At 35.9% G+C, this 24,805-nt stretch overlaps 1 protein-coding gene and 1 non-coding gene across 2 annotated transcripts in view; one reads left to right on the top strand and one right to left on the bottom strand.

Moving 5' to 3' along the window:
* DCC (DCC netrin 1 receptor) overlaps nt 1-24,805 on the top strand; it is a 750,532-nt gene that overhangs the window by 524,787 nt on the left and 200,940 nt on the right. Inside the window, exon 13 of the mRNA XM_077777558.1 lies at nt 13,162-13,303. Within this exon, the coding sequence (XP_077633684.1) occupies nt 13,162-13,303 (142 nt within the window). The remainder of the gene's footprint in view (nt 1-13,161; nt 13,304-24,805) is intronic.
* On the bottom strand, nt 15,868-15,970 carry LOC144242763 (U6 spliceosomal RNA). The gene has a single exon (XR_013338457.1). It is a non-coding gene; the product is annotated as a U6 spliceosomal RNA (small nuclear RNA).

The raw sequence follows: 24,805 nt of genomic DNA, 5'->3' as shown, positions 1-24,805 counted from the left end.
AACAAAAGAAATGAGAAATAAGTAGACATGGTGTTTTCTGCCTAAATTATATATTGGTCTATTTTCTTGTGCCTTTGAAGGGTATAATTTTATATATGACTCTGCTGATGTATTTGTGTTCTGGCTTTCCTAACTCTAGTTCCTGCATCAAGACTATTATATTGCTTTTAGTGGTTTTATTTAGTAGAAATGAATAGTCTGAGAAAGGACCTAGTGATCTGAAAGAGTTAATGAGCCTCCCTAAACATCCAGCTCACTTCCAGGGAATGACTTGGGTACTGGAGAATAAAGTCTATTGATACTGACAAATTCTGAAATGTATTACTCCTAAGATCGCTTTATCATGAACTCCAGGGAACAACCAAATTGCTTTATCGTAATGGAATTTTGTCAAAATGTGAATACCTCCTAGAAATTACATTCCCAGTTTCTAGGACCTAGAATAAAACAAGCCTGGCTACTAGGCTATGCATAACAAATTATCACGTGAAAAACTGCTATTTTAAATCCAGGAGTTTACAAAAAAAAAAATCCAGAAACATACCAATTCTCTCTTTTTTTATTCCCTTTAGTATGGACTGTAGTCTGTATTAGGGGATGATTTTCTTGGTTGATTTAGCAGTATTCAGTTAATTTTATATGGTTGGCCAAGAAAGCCTGGCTAGCAGGAAAAATTAATTGATTTTTCTTCCATTTCTTCCAGTAATAGAGACTATACATAGTTACATACCTGAGAATCAACTCCAGCAGGGTTTCCATAATCAACAGAGAAAGCACTGTTTCTATGTGCCACTCAACAGAATATGGTAAAATCTGCCATAATAAAACCACCTTTTTACACATTGCACTGAATGGTTTTTTAGTGGCAAAGAAAGTTGTTTTCCAGGGAAATGTAGTCTAGTTGTTGTGATCAGATGAAATGTTTATAAAGATAATCCTGCCTCAGTGAGAATCATTCATTCATTTACATATTTTTATGTCTTCAGTACACAATCATATGAGGTCAAAGTGACTGGATAACTCAGGTGTTTTTTTTTAAACTTTCTTCAGTTTTCAATGTCCTTTTGTGTTTTCAAAACAGACATGCATACTACTACCACTATTACCATTAACAATTCTAAAATGAAAGAAAAACTAAAATAAGAGTAGAACTTTGTATTTTGCAGTGTTTTATGTTTCCAAACTCTAACTGATTATCTCTCAACAAAGTGAAAGAAAGAGATGGTCTTGTGATGTACAATTGATGCAACTAGGTCAATGATTTTTAACATCACTTAGGAAATTAATGAAAAGCTGAGATGCTATCTGTCATCCATCTTATATTTAGTGAATATCTTTTATTTGCAAAATACTATTCTCTCCTTATCTAAACAACAATTCAAACTGCATGCTAGACAGAAATCCAGTAAGATTTTTTAAGCACAGACTATAAGAATCAAGGAGGTCCTGGGGCACCTGGGTGGCTCAGTTGGTTAAGCATCCAACTTCAGCTCAGCTCATGATCTCATGGTTTGTGGGTTTGAGCCCTGCATCAGACTCTGTGCTGACAGCGCAGAGCCTGCAGCCTGAGTTGGATTCTGTGTCTCCCTCTCTGCCCCTCCTCTGCTCATGCTCATGTTCATGCTCTGTCTCTCAAAAATAAACATTAAGAAAAAGAAGGTGGTCCCAAGTATATTTCCATCTATCTGGGCCTAGGATTTAAGCTTTATTTAACATTTGGAGTTAATTCTTAAATAGATGCCTAGTATATCTTGTGTAGCATACGTATGCAAATTAGAAACCACAGTTGAATTAGAGACACCACTGGAAAAGCTATGGGCCACACTCAACTATTGCCCCATTTTCTCCTGATAGAATTTTGAGCCTCATCTGTAAATTACGCAAGAAATATTTTTAAACTATTGCTTTGAAAGTATGCAAAGTAGTAAACTTAACAGACTGCCCAATTAATGGCATACATGGGATACTCTATGTCTTTATGTACAGTGATAGATTGATGTTCTTACAGTTCAGGTTTGGAAACCTATTTGACCTTAATTTACCAGTTCGATTATGCTACTAAAATGAAGTAAGTTAGATAAGGGATTTGTTTCCCCCTTTTTTCCTTGGAACTGTCAAGGTTGAGTTCTCAGAATTTGATTAAAGGAGCAGGGAAAGTGGTGGCATATCAATTTCCCAGCATCTAATTAAATTTAGCCCAGTTTACTTTAACTAAGAAATATAAAATCGCACATATAATACAGAGAGCATATTCCAGACACCATTGCTCATTGTGTGTAATTTTTTAAAAACCTTATCTTTATATGTCCCATTGTCTGTACCTGAAAAAGACAATGGTGTGGGATGAATGGGTGTGGATTTCAGAGCCAGTGTCAGAAGGGCTGCACCCCTCAATCAGGAGTGAGGAAAATGATGAGGGGCATTCTTTCAGGAAGACTGGTCATAGTATCCAAACAGTGGTAAAAAGCAGCTGTACCTGGTGGGTGGAGTCGGACAGGGCTGACAAGGATTTTCAGGTGGTAAATCAGAAGACCAGTAGGTTTAGGGAGTTTACAGTGTGAATGCAGGTAAAGCCTAGATTCAGAAAGCTGAGTAATTATTGTCAGGGAAGCTTGCCAGCCTTGGAGATTCACCAAGGAGAAACTATCTCCAGAAGGACTCCGTCTTGGATGTTTTGGAAGAAGTAAGCAAATTACCAAGGTAAAACAACCTTGAAAAAGATGCATGGCAGCAGCCCTATCAGAGAAACCCAGTCACTAAAACTAGGACACAAATCAAAGTGGATTTGCAGTGTATGGTTTGAAGTTGAGCAACCTGAGAAATTGTCCCAATGTGGCTTAGCACAACGTAACCAGGAATGGGATTTTTCCAGAGTTGCCATAAGTAGGGTTTAATCTCCAGGTAGGAGTCTCACTAGCACTGTGAGGAATTAGGGTCACCAGGACAGAGATAAAAAGAAGACTATTTTACAACTAAACTAACCTATTGATGAGAAAACATTTGTATTATTTCAAAGCCATTAAACAAGATCACAACAGGTTAGCTTTCATCATTTTTAAATAAAACAGTGTTTCTTACCTGAATTTAGGATACAAGATTTTAGTTAAAGTCAAGTATTTTTCAATTTGTATATAAATATACTTTTATTATTGCACAAATATTTAACTTAGACTTGAGTGGTACTAACAGACTTCACTCTGGAAATGTGTCACATAAAGTTATTTGCAAACATGACTTTATGTCATTTTGGATAATAGTTGCCTACATGAACTCAAAAATGCCAATTTTAGTATACTACCCAGCTTTCTGACTTCACTTATCACAAGAGATTGCGTATTTATGATAGTGAAGTAAAAAACATGTCAAATCTGCCAGGATAGTATATAACTGCAGGAAAATTATATATAACACTTACTAATATTTTATTGACATTGTATCAAATTTATACTCGGTTAGCTCCATAAAGTCCCATTAAGTGGTTCAAGAAAAAGGCAAAACACTTTTTGGAAATTGTTCACACAATTATATGCATAACAAAATTTTAAATACTGTTTAATTAATAAATTAAGTTCCACTCCAGTTTGAAATTCAATTTAGTTTATTTCAGCACCGATGAAATATTTATCAAGTATTTAGATAAATATCAAAGGTTAAATATTAAGTTTTGTTATTGTATAATTTTGATATTATTGAGATATCATTGATTCTAAATGATAACATTAGAAAATACCTTTCCCAACATCAACTAGAATATTATTAATATGAGTAACCTTAGTTCTACATTCTCTGTGATGTGGCATTCATTGATTTATTGATAGTACTCGCAGGTCCAGTAAACTTTTTTTTTCTTTTGAAACTGGATTGTTTTTCAAACAGCCTTATCCTGGAAAATGCATTATCATCTACCAAGTTGCTTATTCCAGAAACCTGAAAGTCAATATTGATGACTTCTCCTTCTTTTTTGTGGCATTCATCGAATCACTGTGTCCTGTCAAATCTACCTCCAAAAAATATAGATAGCACTTCTTCTCTTTTTTTTTAAGTTTATATATTTACTTTGAGAGAGAGTAGCATGAGCCGGGGAGGGGCAGAGAGAGAGGGAGAGAGAGAATCCCAAGCAGGCTCCACACTCAACACGTAGCCCAGTGTGGGGCTCAATCTCACTACCCTGGGACCATGACCCGAGCGTAAATCAAGAGTCAGACACTGAACCAACTGAGCCACCCAGGTGCCCCAGAATTTCTTCACTCTGTCACATTCCTGTAGTCTCCACCCTATTCCAAGTTCTCTTCTTTACCACCCAGGCTGGAAAGTTCTATAGGCTACAACAAGAAATGTCAATAGTAACCTATAGAGTAAATTGTTCAGTAAATATCCATTGAAGAGAAGGAGCATAAAAGGTGTTCCTAGGTAATTTATCTCTCTCAATGCTCCTCCTGATGTATAGAAGACAAATTGTTGAGTCAGCACACAAGTTAAGTCCACGTTCTACGTATTGTTGCTGTATGGGGTCTTGCTTCTTTCCTTTGACACTTGCTTACTTTTTCCTTTATTTTCCCCCTCTCCATCTCTTAATCTCTTGACCTTCTAGCCTCACTCTTTTTCTCTTTGTTCCTTCCCTCCCTTGAAATTTAAGATTGTTACCATCCTCTCCTTTAATCCATACCACAATCTTTTGGGGTTGGTACTTCCCATAATGCAGATGAGAAAACTGAGACAGGGAATTAAATGGCCCATTCACTGATAAGGAAGGTAACTGATATAGGTGTGAGCAGGGTAACGCCTGGAGGCATGGGAAGCAATCAGTTAGTTAGCTGTGACAATATTCTGGGCAATGGCAAATTAAGGTCTGAATTACAGCAGTGGCAGAGAGAATGTAAATAAGGGAATATAAGTAAGATGAAGGATACAATAAAAAGAGATTCTTTAAAAGTGCCTGTGGGCACTCTTTAATAAAAAGCCATAGGGCGTCATGAATACTGAAATCATACTTCATCCTTTAAGCAATTTCACATGAGATTCAACAAGTTACCAGAAATACAGAACAGAAATAAGGGGCAGAGTTCAAAACTTATATTCAATTAAGTTTCAAGATCCTTAGATTCCTGCTGTGCTGGCCAAAGCATTCTTATTTCCTGCTAGGACCTTCTTTCAAATGGTGCCCTTTAATTCCCTTCTATGGGAATGCTATCCAGATGAAACCACTTAAAAGAAAAAAAAAAAAAAGACTCTTTCTACAGGCACTAAATATGTTTGGAATGGGGCTTGTCTTCCTCTGCAGTCCACTCTAGAGAGAGGAAAGTAAAATGTCGGTGTGCAGTGAGATATGTGGACTTGAAAATAGAAGCTTATGAAATGTGGCTTCTGAGAAAATTTTGGCATGATAGATTTATCAGTTTTTGTTTTCTGTTTTATTATTTACTATTCATATGCTAAAAGAAAAATAAAGAAATGAATTAATGGAGCCCATGAAAAGGAGAATATCATATCACCAAGCTGAACAGTGTTATCTCAAAAAAGTTAGAAAATAATGGCCTGGGAGATCTTTTCTTTTCAATCACTAAACCTAACTGCTCCTACCAGGCTGACTTGAAAACTAATTCTTTTTTATGATAATCAAAGAGGAGATGGAAGGATTTGGGGAAGCTAAATTTGACAGCTCTTCTTTTATTTCAAAACTGGGGGGTGGGGAGTTAAATTAATCCTTGATTCAAGATAGAACCCTTCAACAGCTTGAAAAGGATTAATTTCACCTTCTCAAGTAATGAAAGAACCAGAAGTCAAGTCACAGCTACTAGAATTGATTTTTCAAAAGTCAAAGGTCCTGTGTTAAGTACTTTTAATAAAAATAATTACTAGGCTTACCCATGAAGATTAGGTACAAGAATGTTCCCATAACAGTGATAGCTTTTGGTGGCTTTGTGGGGAGATAGTCAATGAAGTCTGAGCTCCTGAGCACTGACAGAGCAGGTCTCATATAGAAAATAAGATACATTATGCCACAGAAATAGAAAATTTACTGAAAACTTTCAATTAAGTTCCCAAAAGAATATAATTTGGGACATCTAGCCATATCTGCAGAAGATGAAGCTACAAGGAAAGGATTTGACCACCAGAACCTTTGCCATCTGCTGCGGTTTGCTTGAAATCAATGAGAAAGCATGAAAGATGCTAATAAACTTAGCCACTGCCCATATATGAGGATGAATACAAATGATGAAATTACTTCCAAAGATGAATGATAACGATTGAGGAGGTTTGCCTCCTGGTATGTAGACTGTGTAACTGATTCTATTAATTAATTGATGCTAGACATTGGTATTAGGGTATTGACTGTGTGGAAATAATTTATACGATAACTGAAAATCCTCAAATATTAGGAAAAATTATTATCTGTCAAAAACTAAATATGGCTAATGTAATCATTAATATAATTAAGTTTTTCCAGGCTTAACAAGTGATTTACAATCATCTGGTAGATGTACTAAGCACAATTATTCTCCATTTCTCAATATGTGCATTAAGATTAGGGTCATTTATAAGACTTACAAGAGGTCACTCATCAAAGACACGGCAAGTCCCTAACTGGAAATCGTAAGGTTCTACCTCTTGTTCAAAGTTTAATGTCTTCATTTGTATTTTTGTTTTCTACTTGAATTTACTTTTGACTTTAAAAAACAAGATTATAGTCCTTAGAAAATAACCCTTCTTGATTTGCCAAATGCTGCTTATGGGAAGGCTGATTGGATATATTAAAAATTAATTCTTTAAATTCAGTTTTGATTCCTTTCAAGAATGTTTTGTAGAAGACTTTAAGTGAGTAGAATTGCCAGGTATAAGTTCTATGATTATTTTAGCATAAAATAATAAAATCATTAGGTTCAAACTTTAGATAATCTTCCTGTGATTGTGTGAGATGGCTTCTGCCCATTCATTTAACTCTATGCTTCAATTTTCTCTTTGGTAAAGTTGTAAAGTGGTAATAATATCTTTCATGGCTACCTTGAAGTATTGAAAAATAAAAGTAAGATAACTATGATATATAAATATAAGTTGTGACTCTTCATCAAATCTAGTTTTCTTTACTAGTTTCTAAGATACTTGAGAGTAAAGAACACATCCACATACATGCTTGTATGTGTGTGGGGTGGAGAGAAGGGTAGATGAGAGTATGTGTATTTAAGGTTTTTCATTCTTCAGGGTCCAAGGGCATTATGTTGCTATTTTATTCATTAGTTTGTCTCCCAAAGAATTTAGCCAAATGCCTTAAATGAGCACGTTGATCTAACATGTCTCATTTGCATGTCCCAAACGACTTTTAACTTTTTTCCAATCTACCTTTCCATTACATTGACTTATATGTCCCATTTGCTCCTATATGTCCCAGTGGAAGGTGTTATACATTGTCATGATAAATAGAGCTTGCTCTTGATATCCTCTTTGTTTTAAATACTCTTTCTATCCCCTACGTAAAGTTCTACTCATATTTGAAGTCTTTCTTGACCACATAAAATAGAATGAATCCTTCCATCTATCATATTCCATTCTATTTTCCGAGACTATCTGTTTCCGCATTTAACACCTTGTGTTTTCATTATGAGTTTATGTGTCTAATTTCCTCAGCCAGAATGGATATACCATGACTTTTCTGGGTATTTCCATAGTCCTGAAGATAGTGCTTTCTATACAGCAGAGATGCAGTTAGTCTATTTTGAATGAATAATTACTGAATGAATTAGTCTCAGCCTTTTGAACTCTCATGGAAGACAGACGGTATTAAATAGTAGAGAATGCCAGCTTTGAAGTCGTATAATCTCAGTTCAGATCTTGCCTCTATCACTTGATGGCTGCATAGGTGAAAGGTACTTAACCATCTGTGTCCTAATTTACATGATTGCACAAAAAAATGTAACAATAGACTTTAATTCATAGAGTCGACGTGGGGATAAAAAAAACCTCAGAGTTGCTTAGACCATTGCCACTGTCTATATAGTAAGGGAAAAAATAGTGTTACAAAATATTTTTAAGAGTGGCGTTTAGTTTGTCACATTTAAAGGTTAATGAGGGGGAAATAAATGATGTCAGAAAAGCCATAGACTTTCAGATATAGTCTGACTTAATCAGATTAATTCTATTTAGCTAAATTCTTCTAAAAATATTAAAATGTATTTATTATATAATCACAGTTGATCTTTATTATTTTCAGAGTCTGTATTCCCAGATTCACCTAACTACTCATATCTATTTGTAAACCCAAATCAATACCCATGTTACATTTATACTCACACCCAAAACCATGAAGCAGCTGAGTCTGCAGAAGCACACATTCCCAGCTGAGGTTGAACAAGGAGACACTGTCTTCTTGTTTCAGTTCTCATGTATTGTCACCACGTGTTCTCTTTGTGGTCAAATGAGTGCCACTTTGGGGGGGCATTTATTTATTTTTGCTTTCTGTCGGTGGGTTTGGTATTTGAAATGTTCCCCACGTGTAATGCTCAAATGCTGTTTAGTATCACTTACTGCAAGAGACTGTGATGTGCCTTAGGGAGAAAATACAGGTGTTAGATAAATTTCATTCTGGCATGAGTTACAGTGCTATTGGCCAAAAGTTCAAGGAAGTTGACAAAAATGTTGTAACAAAAGGCTCATAAGAACCTGAACCTGATTTTCCCTAGGAGAAATGTTACAATATTTGCAAATTCTGTGTTTGTGGCAACATTATAGAATGTGGCTGCTGCCACAAATGATGAGAACTGGCTGTAGTTTTTCATGTCATTGACATTTAAGAAATGCTTAGCAAGTAACTGGCTTCACCTAATTTTTTAAATCCCTTTACCAAAGCGCTTAGTCCTTTGTAGAGTAATAGCTAATCTGTAGTGATCTAAAAGAAGAGGCTCAGACTGTGAGGTCTCCCTGGAGAATATACTGCCACACCTCTCTACACGTCCACATGATTGAAAGAGTATCAAAGTTGTCCTGGGGTTGTAGAGGGGGTAGAGGGGCCAGAAACCCATTCTGCGACTTTGTGCCTGGCCTCTTTCTGACAGTCGTTTTTTCTACCACCTCAAAAGAACAGTTTCTTATGTTTATTTTTAAAAATCAACTTAAGGGGCGCCTGGGTGGCTCAGTCAGTTAAGTGTCCGACTTTGGCTCAGGTCATGATCTTGTGCTGCAGGAGTTTGAGCCCCACATCAGGCTCTGTGCTGAAAGCTCAGAGCCCGGAGCCTGCTTCAGATTCTGTGTCTTCCTCTCTCTCTCTGCCCCTCCCCTGTTCACGCTCTGTCTCTCTCAGAAATAAATAAAACATTAAAAAAATAATTTATTTTTCTGCTCAAATGAAAAAGATTAAAAATATAAACTCAACTTTTTATACAATAATTCATTAAAGGATGAGTGTTCCGATGGAGAGATTTCTCTCTCTCTCTCTCAAAAATAAAGATTTAAAAAAATTTTAAATTAATTTAAATATTCATGAAAGTATTTTATGCACATTTGTTTTCCAAATAGGCTTGCAATTAAAACAATAGACTCTTCCCTCCCCAACCTGAAGAAACTGGAGGGAGTTCCTATTCCCTCCAGACTCCCCTATTCATCACTTTTCTTTGTCCTTTCTTTTCTGGAATTTACCTCCCTGTTTTTCAGCAATTATGCTTAAGTAGCAATCCTTTAATTCCTTAGTTTTCATTCACCAGTTTTCAGTATCACCTGCTGATTTATTTTGAGGTCAGGAGTTAGCACCCTTGTATACTTCCATCCCCACACCCATCATCTTCCTTTTCTCCTCTTACTCTGCCTTCTCCTCCTCCTCATTTTCATTGTGATCTTTCTTCCTCCCTTCCTCTCTGAGGTGTAATTAATTAACGTGAAATGCACAAATCCTCAGTGTTTACTTCTATGGTTGCATTATTTCACAAGGGCAGCCACAGCCAAGACCGCAGAGGAGGAAACCTGAATGAACCACACATAGTTGTTTTCTCACAGTTCTAGAGGCTGGGAGTCCGAGATCCAGGTGCCAGCACGCTTGTTTCTTCTAAGTCCTCTTTCCTCGGTTTGTAAATGGCTGCCTTCCTCCACTGTCTTCACATGGTCTCATTCTATGTCTCCGTATCTCCTTTTCTTAGAATGACACCAGTCAAATTGCATTAGGTCCCATACGCATGACCTCATTTACCTTTTGATTTCTTCAAGCCCCCTACCTCCAAAAACACTCACGTTCTTTTTTTTAAAATTTTTAAATGTTTATTTATTTTTGAGAGGGGGGAGAGGCAGAGAGAGAGGGAGACACAGAATTCAAAGCAGGCTCCAGGCTCTGAGCTGTCAGCACAGAGCCTGACGTGGGGCTCGAACTCACAAACCATGAGATCATGACCTGAGCTGAAGTCAGATGCTTAACTGACTGAGCCACCCAGGAGCCCCCAAAACACTCACATTCTGAGTTACTGGGAGTTAGTATTTCAGCCTGTGAATTTGGAGCAGGGGCACAATTCAGCCCATAACAATACATTTTGACAGTTGTATCTACCTATGTGACAAATGCAAAATAAAGATGCAGAACGTTTCCATCACACAAAAAAAGTCTCCTTCTTTCCATAGCCAATCAGTTCCCCAGTACAACTGCAGTAGGCAACTGCAAGTCTGCTTTCTTTTACTATAAATTCATTTTGCCTATTCTTGGACTTCATACAAATGGAATTATATAGTATGTGCTCTTTTGGATTTGTGTCTCATCATGTCTAATTTTAAATTTTTTCAAATTTTCATTACAGTATTCCTGAGAATTTTATTTTGGTTTTCTCTTTGGGAATCTCTGTTTCTTGGATTTCAAATCTTTTTCTCTCCATTTGCACTCTTATTTTCATGAAACATACCCTCATTAGACTCCTTCTAAAGTGAATATGGATAGCTATCTTTGAAACCATGTATTTCTGAAATATCCCTATACTTATATAAGCATATATGTATTCTTATACTTGTGTTATTTTTCCTTATGATTGATAACTTAGAATTCTAGGTTTAAAATCCTTTAGGATTAGAATTTTATAAGTACTCTTCCATTGTTTTCTAACTTTAAATGTTGTTGAGAAATCGTTCTCCTTACTGTTTTTACTTTTTATGTCACCTGCTTTCTTTCCTCCATTTTGGAAGCTTTTGTATCCTCTCTCCTCCATGAGGTTCTAGTATTTCACAATAATGTGCCTTAATGTAGTTCTTGTTCATGTATGATATCAGCTATTCCATAATCCCTTTCAGGCTAAAGTCTCAAATCTTCCAGTCCCGCAAGGTTTTTGTTGCAGAAAAGGGTTCTGGTTTTTATTTTTGTTCTTTGCTAATTTTCTGAGTTCTATTTTTTTTTTTGTTTTTTCACTATTTATCTTATTAGTTGGATATTGGAAATTATAGACCAAACTTCTCATTTCTTATCTTTTCTCTCCAAATCTATGATCATCTTTTTTTTCTCCCCCAATTTGGGATTTTAAAAGACTTTAAGAGATTTTTTAATGCATCATCCAGATAATTTATTGAATATTTAACTGGTGCAATCAAATTATAAATGTCATAGTATTTTAAAAGAATCTTTTATTTTTCCTATATTTTTATTCCTTTCACAGATATAATATCTTCTCTTAGATTACCTGGATATTAATGACAGTTTTGGAGATCCTTTTTCTGCTCTAAGCATTAATATTATTTCAGACAAGGGCCATTATGGGTTTTTTTAAGTCTAATTATTTATTTTGATAGAGGGAAAGAGAGAGAGTGCACAAGCAGGGAGGAACAGAGAGAGAGGGAGAGAGAGAATCCCAAGCAGTTTCCAGGGCTTGATCTCACAAACCATGAGATCAAGACCTGAGCCAAAGTCAAGAGCTGGACACTTAACCAACTGAGCCATCCAGATGCCCTAGAGCCATTATGTTCTTATGTATTTTGTCCTCTTTTATACTAAAAACTTTTTAAAAAAAAAAAGTCTGGTAGTCTTAAATTGTTGGTTTACATTAAAATGATATATGTACCAAAAAGCTGATTTCAAAGTGCAAATTCCAGTGCATGAGTGAGGGCTATTAAGTGGGAGCCTCATTATTGAGGGAGTTAATCAGAAATCTGGCTACTGTTTTGTCTAGAGCCAAACTTATAATTTTCTTTAGAGAATTATTACTTGATATTCTGCCTGGGCAATATACATCTAATTTTCACTGTACTGAATGCAGATGAAGAAAGAATGCTTGATTATCTTTCACTTAATAACCCTTGCCCTCACCTGTACTCTTTTCTGTGCTTGCTATCTCTGAATTTGTGGATTCTGTTTCAGTATCCCTAGGGGATAAAACTCCCAGCTACTCCAAGGGCACTGAGGGTTAGTAGATTGATTTTCCTAGATGTGGATATGACTTTCAATTCATCTTTTATTTCAGCACCATGCTTTAAGTCTTGTCTTTCAAGATATTTAGGAAGCAACAATTTCTTTTTTTTTTTATTTTTTAATGTTTTTTAAATTTATTTCTGAGAGAGAGAGAGAGAGACAGCATGAGCAGGGGAGGGTCAGATAGAGAGGGAGTTACAGAATCCGAAGACAGCCTCCAGGCTATGAGCTAGCTGTCAGCACAGAGCCCGACACAGGGCTCGAACCCACGAGTCATGAGATCATGACCTGAGCTGAAGTTGGATGCTTAACTGACTGAGCTACCCAGGCACCCCAGGAAGTAACAATTTCTAGCCCTCCCTGAATTTTGTCATGGAAATCACCTTGTTATTTATTAATATCTCTTAAAGAGTAATTTAGATTTCATCTTTCTCCTTTGGCTCAGCCACCATACCCCCTCACTTTGCACCTCTTAAATATTTGTTAGCATCTCTCATCCTTTAGACTCCTATTATCTATTTCCTTATGGGTGTATACCCTTTAAGAACATTTTACTGTCATTTTAGTGTCATTTACAAAGGAGATGCGATAATGCATGTAATCAATCTAATGAATTGTGTTATTTTCATCAAAATCATACAAAGAGGGATACTGTCAAATTATAAGAATGGATTTAATTTGGTTCTAGGGAGTAATCCCTAGCACTTCTTGCCTCTCTGTTTTATTCATACTTAGGTTTGGGGGACCTTGCCCTGTTGTCCTTACTTTCTCCAATGTTTTAATTTGCATCTGTTATTTTGCAGAGTATCAAAGTAAGCTGGCTGCCTCCTCCATCAGGAACACAAAATGGATTTATTACTGGCTATAAAATCCGACACAGAAAGACAACCCGCAGGGGTGAAATGGAAACACTGGAGCCCAACAACCTCTGGTACCTGTTCACAGGTCAGTGTTCACATAGTGTAGTCCTGCAAGGTTTTGATGAATTAAATGCTTTAGGAATAGAATATGCTCTCACTTCAAGGAAACATTCTTTTTTTTGTTTGTTTGTTTCCTGACAGGTGGCATTTATTGGTGTGAACAAGAATAACCTTTATAATTTTAACCTGATATTCTTTCTAATGCTTTTAGTACATATTATGGTTGGATCATGCTCTTTTTTTAATCCATGTTAGTTTCTCAGCATTGTTAGTTTCTCAGCATTGCTTACTCAACAAGCCCCTCTTGTCAGATTACTTTTAACTTTTTAACTAGTAACTTTATTTCTTTAAAAAAACTATGTTTTATTTATTTTTGAGAGAGAGAGAGACAGCATAAGCAGAAGAGGGACAGAAAGAGAGGGAGACACAGAATCCAAAGACAGGCTCCAGGCTCTTAGCTGTCAGCGCAGAGCCCGACGCAGATCTCAAACCCACAAACCATGAGATCATGACCTGAGCCTAAGTTGGATGCTTAACCAACTGAGACACCCAGGTACCCCATTAACTAGTAACTTTAAAAAGCTATCTGATTGGTGCCTGAGTGGCTCAGTTGGTTAAGCATCCTACTTCAGTTCAGGTCATGACCTCTGGGTTCATGAGTTTGAGCCCTGCACTGGGTTCTCTGCTGTCAGTGTGAAGCCCACTTTGGATCCTCTGTCTCCCTGTCTCTTTGCCCCTCCCTACTCTCTCTCACTCTCTCTCTGTCTCAAAAATAAATGAATATTTTTAAAAAGCCATCTAATCAAATGGTTCCAAGTTTAAGTCACTCTGATCGCTTTCCCCTAACCTCCAGTGGTGATGATGGGGTTGGAAAATGTGGAGAGGGTAGTTTAGGAAATGAACAGATTACTTTCCGTAAACATAAAAGTAAATTCACTTGTGTAGCAATATTGGTGGAATTCCTAATAGGTCAAGCTTCTTTATGAAAACTGGAGTATTCCAAGCAATTTTCCATGCAGTATTTAGCGAATGTGTTTTATTTTACAAAATGAAAAGTAATGTATTTCTTTTAGCTATCAGAACCCTTAAGTCATGTCCATCAGTTTCTTAGAAAAATGTCTGAGATATGCTTTCAAGGTAATGCCTCTGGGGGGTGCAAACCCAGGAAAGCACACGTGCAAGTGACGAGGGAAGAAGAGAAATCAGTAACAGTGGCCTATTATTGAGCTGGCCACAAGGTTAGAGCAAACACAAAATTTGCTCAGCCTCATAGGGTGTCTCCTGAGAGGCCGCATGAAGTACTATGTATCCTAGTCAGTGGCCGGATAGGAAATATGAGCAGTTCCTCTCTTGCCTATCATTGGTCAAAGTCTGTCAATAGGCTGTTAACCATTCTATACCTGCAGACAGCACCTAAGAAGGTAGAATGTCCAAACATGGAATTCTCTCATGTCAGTAAGTCCTTAATGAGGCAGTGGCTTGGTCTAGTGTAGCAACAGTACTTAGGAGGGCTTTATAGCTCTAAGGAGAGCATGAAATATTGCCTGGGCTTGGGACACAAAGCATATAGCGGAGGCTCTTGATAAGAATTGGGAGGGAAACTTAAGCAAATCTGGAGTGGCACATGAAAAGGGTGCAGGAAAACACACAAACTGAAACTCATAACTTACAGCAAATGGAGAATAAAAACTATCACCATAAAAAAGGAAAGAAGAAAGTAACCCCTTCTTTCTTTCTTTCTTTATACCATATACTCAGTAAATTTCCATTTGAAATCACAGTTTAAGACCCACACGTACACACACACACACACACACACACACACACACACTTTAAGCTCCTTGTTCAGTCCTCACTCTGAGACTTGATCAAAACCTGTTTTCCCCCTCAGGTTTGTTGTTGTTCTTGTTATTGTTGTTGTTGCTGCTGCTGCTGTTGTTGATGTTTGGTTTTTGGTTTTTCGTGTGTTTTTCTTATCTTTTGTGCTTATAAAATTTTAGCATAATGGTAAAAGTGCTTCCAAGGTAGGTGGTCAAAAATCATATTTCTTGTTTTATATCAGGACAAAATTCTCTTAACTACGTATTATTGCCTGTAAGAGGAAGTTATGGCACTCTACCATATCATTTAAAAAGCTTTAAAAAAAGCCGAGATCTTATGTATTTTTTTTCCTGTTGAAAATATGAAAAGAACGTAAAAATAAATGAAGTTGAGGTGAGGCATATGTGCTCAGTCTGATAATTGGTGTAACATGTACTTTATTTTGAAAGAAACCAAGATTGAAAAAAATCTTACTGAAAAAATTTTAGTATAATTCCTAAAATGGAATAGATGAAGAGCCTCTAAGAATAATTATATCCAAGACTTCCCTCCCCTCTGGTTTTACTGAGGTCTAATTGTCACATACCACTGTACAAGTTTAAGGTATACAACCTAATGGCTTCACTTATATTCATTGTGAAATGATTACCACTGATAGTTTAGTTAGCAGCCATCAACTCATATAGATAAAATTTTAAAAAAGAAAAAAAAATGTCCTTGTGATGAGAACTCAGGATCCACTTTCTTAAAATTTTCATCTATACCATACAAAATAAGGAACACTTCATGAATTTGCCAGCTATCTTTCTTCAGGAGTCATGCTGATCTTCTCTTTATCACTCCAGTTTTAGTATATATGCTGCGGGAGCAAACACCAAGCCTTATTTTTTATTTTAATAGATGATGGTTTTTGAAGCTCTGAAACCTTTTTTTTTTTTTCAATTTTTTTCTTCTCAAACAAAAAAGATTAAAAATGTAAAATAAACTTTTTATACAATTATTCATTAAAGGATGAGTGTTCCGATGGAAAAGCTCAGTATTGGATATTCAACTTATGGAACTAAGCTCATTAGTAGAGAAATGCATATTAAAACAAAAATGAGTTAGCATTTTCTTTGGATTAAAGTAATAAATATATAAATGAATGATGATACCCTGTTTTGGGAAGCATATGGGAAAAATAATGAATACTCATATACTGCTGCAGGCCAGAGGATTCTAGAATGTCTCTGGAAAGCAATGTGTAGATATTTGTTATAAACAGGCGTGTGTGTGTGTGTGTGTGTGTGTGTTTGTGAGAGAGAGAGAGAGAGAGAGAAAGAGAGAGAGAGATCTTCATAGGTATATGATCTACTTTTTCTACTAGGAATTTATTCCAATTCTGCTGCCATATTTTCTGCAAAGTTTTTCACTATAAACAAGTTCATTGCACTACTGTAATAACAAATTGGAAGAAAAAAATACCCCAAGTATCCAAATACAGGCAGTTACCTAGAAAATTTAGTCAAATTCATATCAAGTAATACTTTTTTTCTATTGAAAATGATACAATGTAAAAATACTAAATCACATGCTAAATATTTAAAACATGTCTTAAATAAATAACTCAACTTTAAATCAGTGCTAGTGTGTGAGTCCATATTTACAAATAAAAGAATATGAATTTGTAGGAAAATATGTAGAGTAATATATATCCAAAAATATTGATGGTGATTGTTATTTACACTTGTAACAGTAAAATACATATTTTAAAATTATATATATAACATGAAAAACTAAAAGTCAAGACTCTAATGTCATATTATGACTTTTTGTCACCAAGATTGAAAACTCCTGCCACTAAAGCTAACTCTATGCCCACTGAACTGCTAACAGGCAAGTGGCCCTGAAAATAAATGAATAATAGTAGCCACCTGACCAAAAAAAACCCTGCTGCCGTGAATTGTTTAGCATTTATGGTATTTTTGGCAAATGGGATTTAACACTTTCAGCTCAGTATTATCAAACCAAGATTCTGACTCCCTAAATATACAAACTTTTAGGATTTTTCTCTCTACAGAAGTGAAATTATTAAAAAGGAAAAAAGAAAAGCCAGAGTCTGAAATAAAGGTGTTGGCAGCATTGATTTCTGTGGAGGTTCTGAGAGAAAAAACTCATCCATGTTTCTCTCCTAATCTCTGGTGTTTGCTGGCCAACCCTGACATTCCTTGGCTTCTAGGTTTGCCCCTCGTATCTCTGTACCACCTTCCTCTGTTGCCTGTGTTCTCTCCTTTTATAAGGACACCTGTCATTGCATAGACCCCACTCTAAATAAGGATGGTTTCATCTCAAGATCCTTAACTAATCATATTTATAAAGTTCCTATTTCCAAGTAAGGTCACACTCTGAAGTTCCAGGTATTCAGGAGTTTTGAGGTCGACACTATTCAAATTGCTTACAGACGCCTTTATTTTCCCTCTCAAGAACAATCATTTTTTAATTGTATTCTCTAATCAATTTTATTCAAAAATAAATAACTCAGTCCTATATTTTTCTTCATCTAAAATATATGGGACAATTAGAGCTTCTAATCAGCATTAGCTATAACCCATTACCACTCTGATTTAATAACATTCTGGCCAGAAGCAAAGAAATAGGATGAATTAATTAGCTTGTTATTGGAATAGCTCACAAATGCCCCTTCCCATCTTTATAGTTTTGTAGGAATCTGGACTCCAAAGTTGAATCCCTCATTCATACTGTTCTTTCTTCATTTCAACAATTATAAAATGAATTTAGGGAGACAAACAATCTGGGCAATTGTATTTGTTAAGTGTATCTGACATTTATTGTAAAAACAAAAGTCACCCAGACTCTCTCCTTAAATTGAAATGACGAAATAAAAATTCTCAGAGAGCCGCATATCCTTAAAACATTAAAAACAAATTGTACAGAGTCTTTGCCTTCCTATCCCCTGATCTGTGACCCAACTTCAGCAGCACTGTTGCATTGCTAGATATTGTGGAAGTGTCTTTAGCGGTACAGAGAATCAAGGAGCCCAGAAGTACTACACACTGGTAGTTTAGCTATGGTTTTGACTCATCCCCAGTATATATTTAGTAATGTATGCAATTTCTAGTTTACAGAAGTAATTGATTTTCTATATGAATCTCCAGCACTTTAGATTTGACCCCATGTCTACAGTTCCTATATGGTACATGGATATATTGATTTGTCTGTTAAAAACTTGGAAATGCCAGAATGCTTCATTTGGATGATATAAATATTCAGGTATAGAGACCCAAACATCTTTTTGTACAATCCTCTGTCTGTTAGACAGGTGTTTTTTGTTGTGTGTGTTTTTTACTAGGATAATGAGACATCTGCAATAACAAAGTAATTCAGAGTTATAACAAGGATTTTAAATCATTGCTATCAGTTTCATTGTGGGGTCCCATGTCAACTACATTTTAAAGTGCTGTTTTTACTTTTTGAGTGCTCTTCAGAGAAAGTTGTTTTGAATTGAAGAGTTTTCTTGTTTCATGGCCAGTATAGAATAAACATAATGATAAACATGCATTGGCATTTTATGGACTGAAAAATGAAACAATTGAATTTTATAACAAGGTTAACATTAGGGGAATAATAGGAAATATATATTATTTGAATAATGCACCATCTTTTAAATCCTATAAAATTAGAAATAGAAGAGAATTACAGAGATTGAAGGCACTTAGTATTGGGGATAGAAACAGGCAGAAGACAACCTTCTTTCAACAAATTATTTTTTCTTACAGCTAAGGAAAGCATTGCTACTTACACCATGCTTTTTGTAGAATAAAATTATACTTAGAAGCAGGTAGGAAATGTACATGCACAAGCACACACAGGCACAAGCATACACAGGTACAAGCATATACAAACACACGCCCACTCCCATATGCACATTGAGACGGAACTATTGGTCCCTGACAAACCACACAATTCATCTTATGTACAGCCCTTGTTTTACAGAAGAAGTAACTGAGATCTGAAGAGTGACATTGATCTACCACTAGTTAAGGAGGTAATCCCAACTCAGTTGTAAGCATTTCAACTTTTAGTTATGTACTCCTTATACTACACAATATTGTCATCTTTAGATCACTGTATTGTAAATGACTCTGGCTATCATATGAATCTGTAATAGATCATTGGCATTAAAAATAGGGGCACCTGGGTGGGTCAGTCAGTTAATCATCTGACTTCGGCTCATGTCATGATCTCACGGTTCGTAGGTTCGAGGCCCATGCCGGGATCTGTGCTGACAGCTAGCTCAGACCCTGGAGACTGCTTCAAATTCTATCTCTCTCTCTCTCTCTTTCTCTCTCTCTCTGACCCTCCCCTGCTCACACTGTTACTCTTTCTTTCTCAGAAATAAATAAAACATCAAACATTTTTAAAAAATAATTTAACGTTTACAACAATGGTAACACCGACATTAACTTTGATAACAGCCACTATATTGGAAATCGTATGGAGTTTTTTCAAAAAATTAAAAATAGAATTACCATATGATCCAGCTATCCCACTCCTGGGAANGTTGGCAGCATTGATTTCTGTGGAGGTTCTGAGAGAAAAAACTCATCCATGTTTCTCTCCTAATCTCTGGTGTTTGCTGGCCAACCCTGACATTCCTTGGCTTCTAGGTTTGCCCCTCGTATCTCTGTACCACCTTCCTCTGTTGCCTGTGTTCTCTCCTTTTATAAGGACACCTGTCATTGCATAGACCCCACTCTAAATAAGGATGGTTTCATCTCAAGATCCTTAACTAATCATATTTATAAAGTTCCTATTTCCAAGTAAGGTCACACTCTGAAGTTCCAGGTATTCAGGAGTTTTGAGGTCGACACTATTCAAATTGCTTACAGACGCCTTTATTTTCCCTCTCAAGAACAATCATTTTTTAATTGTATTCTCTAATCAATTTTATTCAAAAATAAATAACTCAGTCCTATATTTTTCTTCATCTAAAATATATGGGACAATTAGAGCTTCTAATCAGCATTAGCTATAACCCATTACCACTCTGATTTAATAACATTCTGGCCAGAAGCAAAGAAATAGGATGAATTAATTAGCTTGTTATTGGAATAGCTCACAAATGCCCCTTCCCATCTTTATAGTTTTGTAGGAATCTGGACTCCAAAGTTGAATCCCTCATTCATACTGTTCTTTCTTCATTTCAACAATTATAAAATGAATTTAGGGAGACAAACAATCTGGGCAATTGTATTTGTTAAGTGTATCTGACATTTATTGTAAAAACAAAAGTCACCCAGACTCTCTCCTTAAATTGAAATGACGAAATAAAAATTCTCAGAGAGCCGCATATCCTTAAAACATTAAAAACAAATTGTACAGAGTCTTTGCCTTCCTATCCCCTGATCTGTGACCCAACTTCAGCAGCACTGTTGCATTGCTAGATATTGTGGAAGTGTCTTTAGCGGTACAGAGAATCAAGGAGCCCAGAAGTACTACACACTGGTAGTTTAGCTATGGTTTTGACTCATCCCCAGTATATATTTAGTAATGTATGCAATTTCTAGTTTACAGAAGTAATTGATTTTCTATATGAATCTCCAGCACTTTAGATTTGACCCCATGTCTACAGTTCCTATATGGTACATGGATATATTGATTTGTCTGTTAAAAACTTGGAAATGCCAGAATGCTTCATTTGGATGATATAAATATTCAGGTATAGAGACCCAAACATCTTTTTGTACAATCCTCTGTCTGTTAGACAGGTGTTTTTTGTTGTGTGTGTTTTTTACTAGGATAATGAGACATCTGCAATAACAAAGTAATTCAGAGTTATAACAAGGATTTTAAATCATTGCTATCAGTTTCATTGTGGGGTCCCATGTCAACTACATTTTAAAGTGCTGTTTTTACTTTTTGAGTGCTCTTCAGAGAAAGTTGTTTTGAATTGAAGAGTTTTCTTGTTTCATGGCCAGTATAGAATAAACATAATGATAAACATGCATTGGCATTTTATGGACTGAAAAATGAAACAATTGAATTTTATAACAAGGTTAACATTAGGGGAATAATAGGAAATATATATTATTTGAATAATGCACCATCTTTTAAATCCTATAAAATTAGAAATAGAAGAGAATTACAGAGATTGAAGGCACTTAGTATTGGGGATAGAAACAGGCAGAAGACAACCTTCTTTCAACAAATTATTTTTTCTTACAGCTAAGGAAAGCATTGCTACTTACACCATGCTTTTTGTAGAATAAAATTATACTTAGAAGCAGGTAGGAAATGTACATGCACAAGCACACACAGGCACAAGCATACACAGGTACAAGCATATACAAACACACGCCCACTCCCATATGCACATTGAGACGGAACTATTGGTCCCTGACAAACCACACAATTCATCTTATGTACAGCCCTTGTTTTACAGAAGAAGTAACTGAGATCTGAAGAGTGACATTGATCTACCACTAGTTAAGGAGGTAATCCCAACTCAGTTGTAAGCATTTCAACTTTTAGTTATGTACTCCTTATACTACACAATATTGTCATCTTTAGATCACTGTATTGTAAATGACTCTGGCTATCATATGAATCTGTAATAGATCATTGGCATTAAAAATAGGGGCACCTGGGTGGGTCAGTCAGTTAATCATCTGACTTCGGCTCAGGTCATGATCTCACGGTTCGTAGGTTCGAGGCCCGTGCCGGGATCTGTGCTGACAGCTAGCTCAGACCCTGGAGACTGCTTCAAATTCTATCTCTCTCTCTCTCTCTTTCTCTCTCTCTCTGACCCTCCCCTGCTCACACTGTTACTCTTTCTTTCTCAGAAATAAATAAAACATCAAACATTTTTAAAAAATAATTTAACGTTTACAACAATGGTAACACCGACATTAACTTTGATAACAGCCACTATATTGGAAATCGTATGGAGTTTTTTCAAAAAATTAAAAATAGAATTACCATATGATCCAGCTATCCCACTCCTGGGAACATATCCAAAAGAATTAAAATCAGGATCTGGTAGAGATATCTGCACTCGCATGTTCATTGTAGCATTATTCACAAGAGCTGAGATAGACAAACAATTCAAATGTCCATTTAAAAAATTTTTTTAATGTTTATTTATTTTTGAGAGAGAGGCACACACACAATGTGAGCAAGGGAGGGGCAGAGAGAGAGGGAGACACAGAATCTGAAGCAGGTTCCAGGTTCTGAGCTGTCAGCACAGAGCCCAATGCGGGGCTTGAACCCACAAACCATATCATGACCTGAGCCAAAGTCAGATGCTTAACCAACTGAGCCATGTATGTTCCCCTCAAATGTCCATTGACAGAAAAATGGATAAAGATGTGGTATATATAAATAGACCATGGAATATTATGCAGCCTTAAAAAAAAGGAAATCCTGCCATTTGCACCAACATAGATGGACCTGGAAGACATTATGCTAAGTGAAATAAGTCAGTCACCTAAAAACAAATACTTCATGATTCCTTTTGTATGAGGTATCTAAAATAGTCAAACTCATGGAAGCAGAGAACAGAATGGTAATTGCAAGGGTAGATGGTGAGAGTGAAATGGGAAGTTGTTCAGTGGGAATAAAGTGACACTTATACAACAGAAATAAATTCTAGAGATCTTTTATACAACATAGCCAACATAGCACCTGTAGTTAACAGTATTGTATTGTGCACTTAAAAACTTTTAAGAAAGTAGATCTCATGCTACATGTTTCTAGCAGTAAAAAAAAAAAAAAAGACCTAAGAAATCTTTTGGAAGTAGTGCATATGTTTATTACCTTGATTGTGGCAATGGACTCATGGATGTAGGCAATTGTACAAACTCATCAAATGCATATATTAAATATGTCCAATTTTTTGGTGTATTGAGTATATATCAATAAAGCTGAAAAACCTCTATAAAAACACTTTATGTATATATTTCTTTTTTTTAATTTAGTATTTGTAACAATTTTATGTATCTATTCCTATCTTGTTGATGAGAAAACTTAGGCAAAGAGGGGGGGTAAGCAAGTTTTTCAAGGTCACATACCTCATGAACAGTGAAGTAAAACCAAATATAATTCTGCCTGAACTGAAAACCTATACTCCTAGCTCTTAAACTGTAGATAATGTATTGCCAACCACAGATAATTAATGTGTGATTTTGTGTGTATAAATGGATACATAAAGTGGAATAAAGTGGAATAATGCACAATGAAAAAAGGTACCTGTTGGGTAATAAAAAATGAATACTACCTTAGTAGCTCAAGGAGCTACATAACTCTAGAAGAAATTAAATCAAAGCTTTCCTACCTACTTCTTTAAAAAAAAAATGCTATTTAAAATTTCTACTGCCCCAACTCAGGAAATACATCTTAGAAAACAACGTTTAGAAATAGTCACACAAAAAACCTTTAGTTCCAGACAGACTTCCCTCTACCTGACCTTCAGTGAACAAATGAATAGATAGAGAGAGAGAGAGAGAGAGATCGATCGATCGATCGATCGATAGATAGACACTGTTTTGAAAGATCGATCGATCGATAGATAGACACTGTTTTGAAAGATCTTTAGGTATCAGCTATCAGGATTGGGGCTCAAAAAATTGGTTATTCATGTTGATTGTTGTTATAACTTTTGAAGATACCTCCTCTTTCAAATGGGAACTTTTTTTTAATTAAGAAAAATACTTTATACTGAATTTGAAGTTAAATTGAACTCAAGTTGATTCATTGTAAAAATTCTAGAATTCTCATTTCTTCCCTGCCTTCCTATTTATTTTTTAGTTCTGGATGTAATCATTTTAGATAAAAAATTCCTTGCATATTTGCTCCATGCTTTATATTTGCTTCTGATGTTCCTCTTAGGTCCCAGCCTTGGCCAGGTAGGTCTCTGAAGATAATGGTCTGTGGCTCCCCAGCAGGAGATAGGACAGAACCAAGAATCGTCTCCCAAAAGCACTCCAAATTGTGACTAGCGCCATGTAGTTGCTTGGTTTAATTTATCTCAGCCTTATAATTCTTATCTCTGAAGTGCGAGTAATAATGTATTCTATGGCAAAATCGTAGAATATGTGAAAATCAAGTCAGAAAATAATTTGCAAATGTTATCTATTAAATGCCTGATTATATAAACTATTTTAAAAGCAGACTGGCATTTGATTCTCAAAAGAACATTATAAGATGGAAAAGCAGGTATTATTACCTAATTTATATGGGAAATTGCAACTAAAGGAGCTTTCAGTACATCTAGACTTGTCCAGCTAAGTACTCCTCACAACAAAGAAGCAGGATATTTGTAACCTAGATTTTTGAAGGTTATACCCAGAATGCCCCCTGAAAAGGTCAAATATCCAGATCTACTTCTCACTGCATCCTACACTTATCTAGACATAGAAGAGGGTCGAAGTCTAATTCTGTTGGTAAAGATTTCAGAAGATAGAATCAGAAGACTTGGATAAAGATATTTTATTTTTATCTTTTCTAAGTTTTTTTAATGTTTATTTATTTTTGAGAGAGAGAATCAGAGCATGAGTGGGAGAAGGGCAGAGAGAGAGGGAGACACAGAATCCAAAGCAGGCTCCAGGCTCCGAGCTGTCAGCACAGAACCCAACAAGGGGCTCGAACTCACAAACCGAGACCATGACCTGAGCCAAAGTCTGACCCTTGACCAACTGAGACGCCCAGA

Source organism: Crocuta crocuta, unplaced genomic scaffold (assembly GCF_008692635.1).
Source record: "Crocuta crocuta isolate KB4526 unplaced genomic scaffold, BGI_CrCroc_1.0 scaffold36, whole genome shotgun sequence".
Classification (NCBI taxonomy): domain Eukaryota; kingdom Metazoa; phylum Chordata; class Mammalia; order Carnivora; family Hyaenidae; genus Crocuta; species Crocuta crocuta.
The sequence above is the reverse complement of the archived record's forward strand: the minus strand, read 5'-3'. Positions and strand labels throughout refer to the sequence as shown.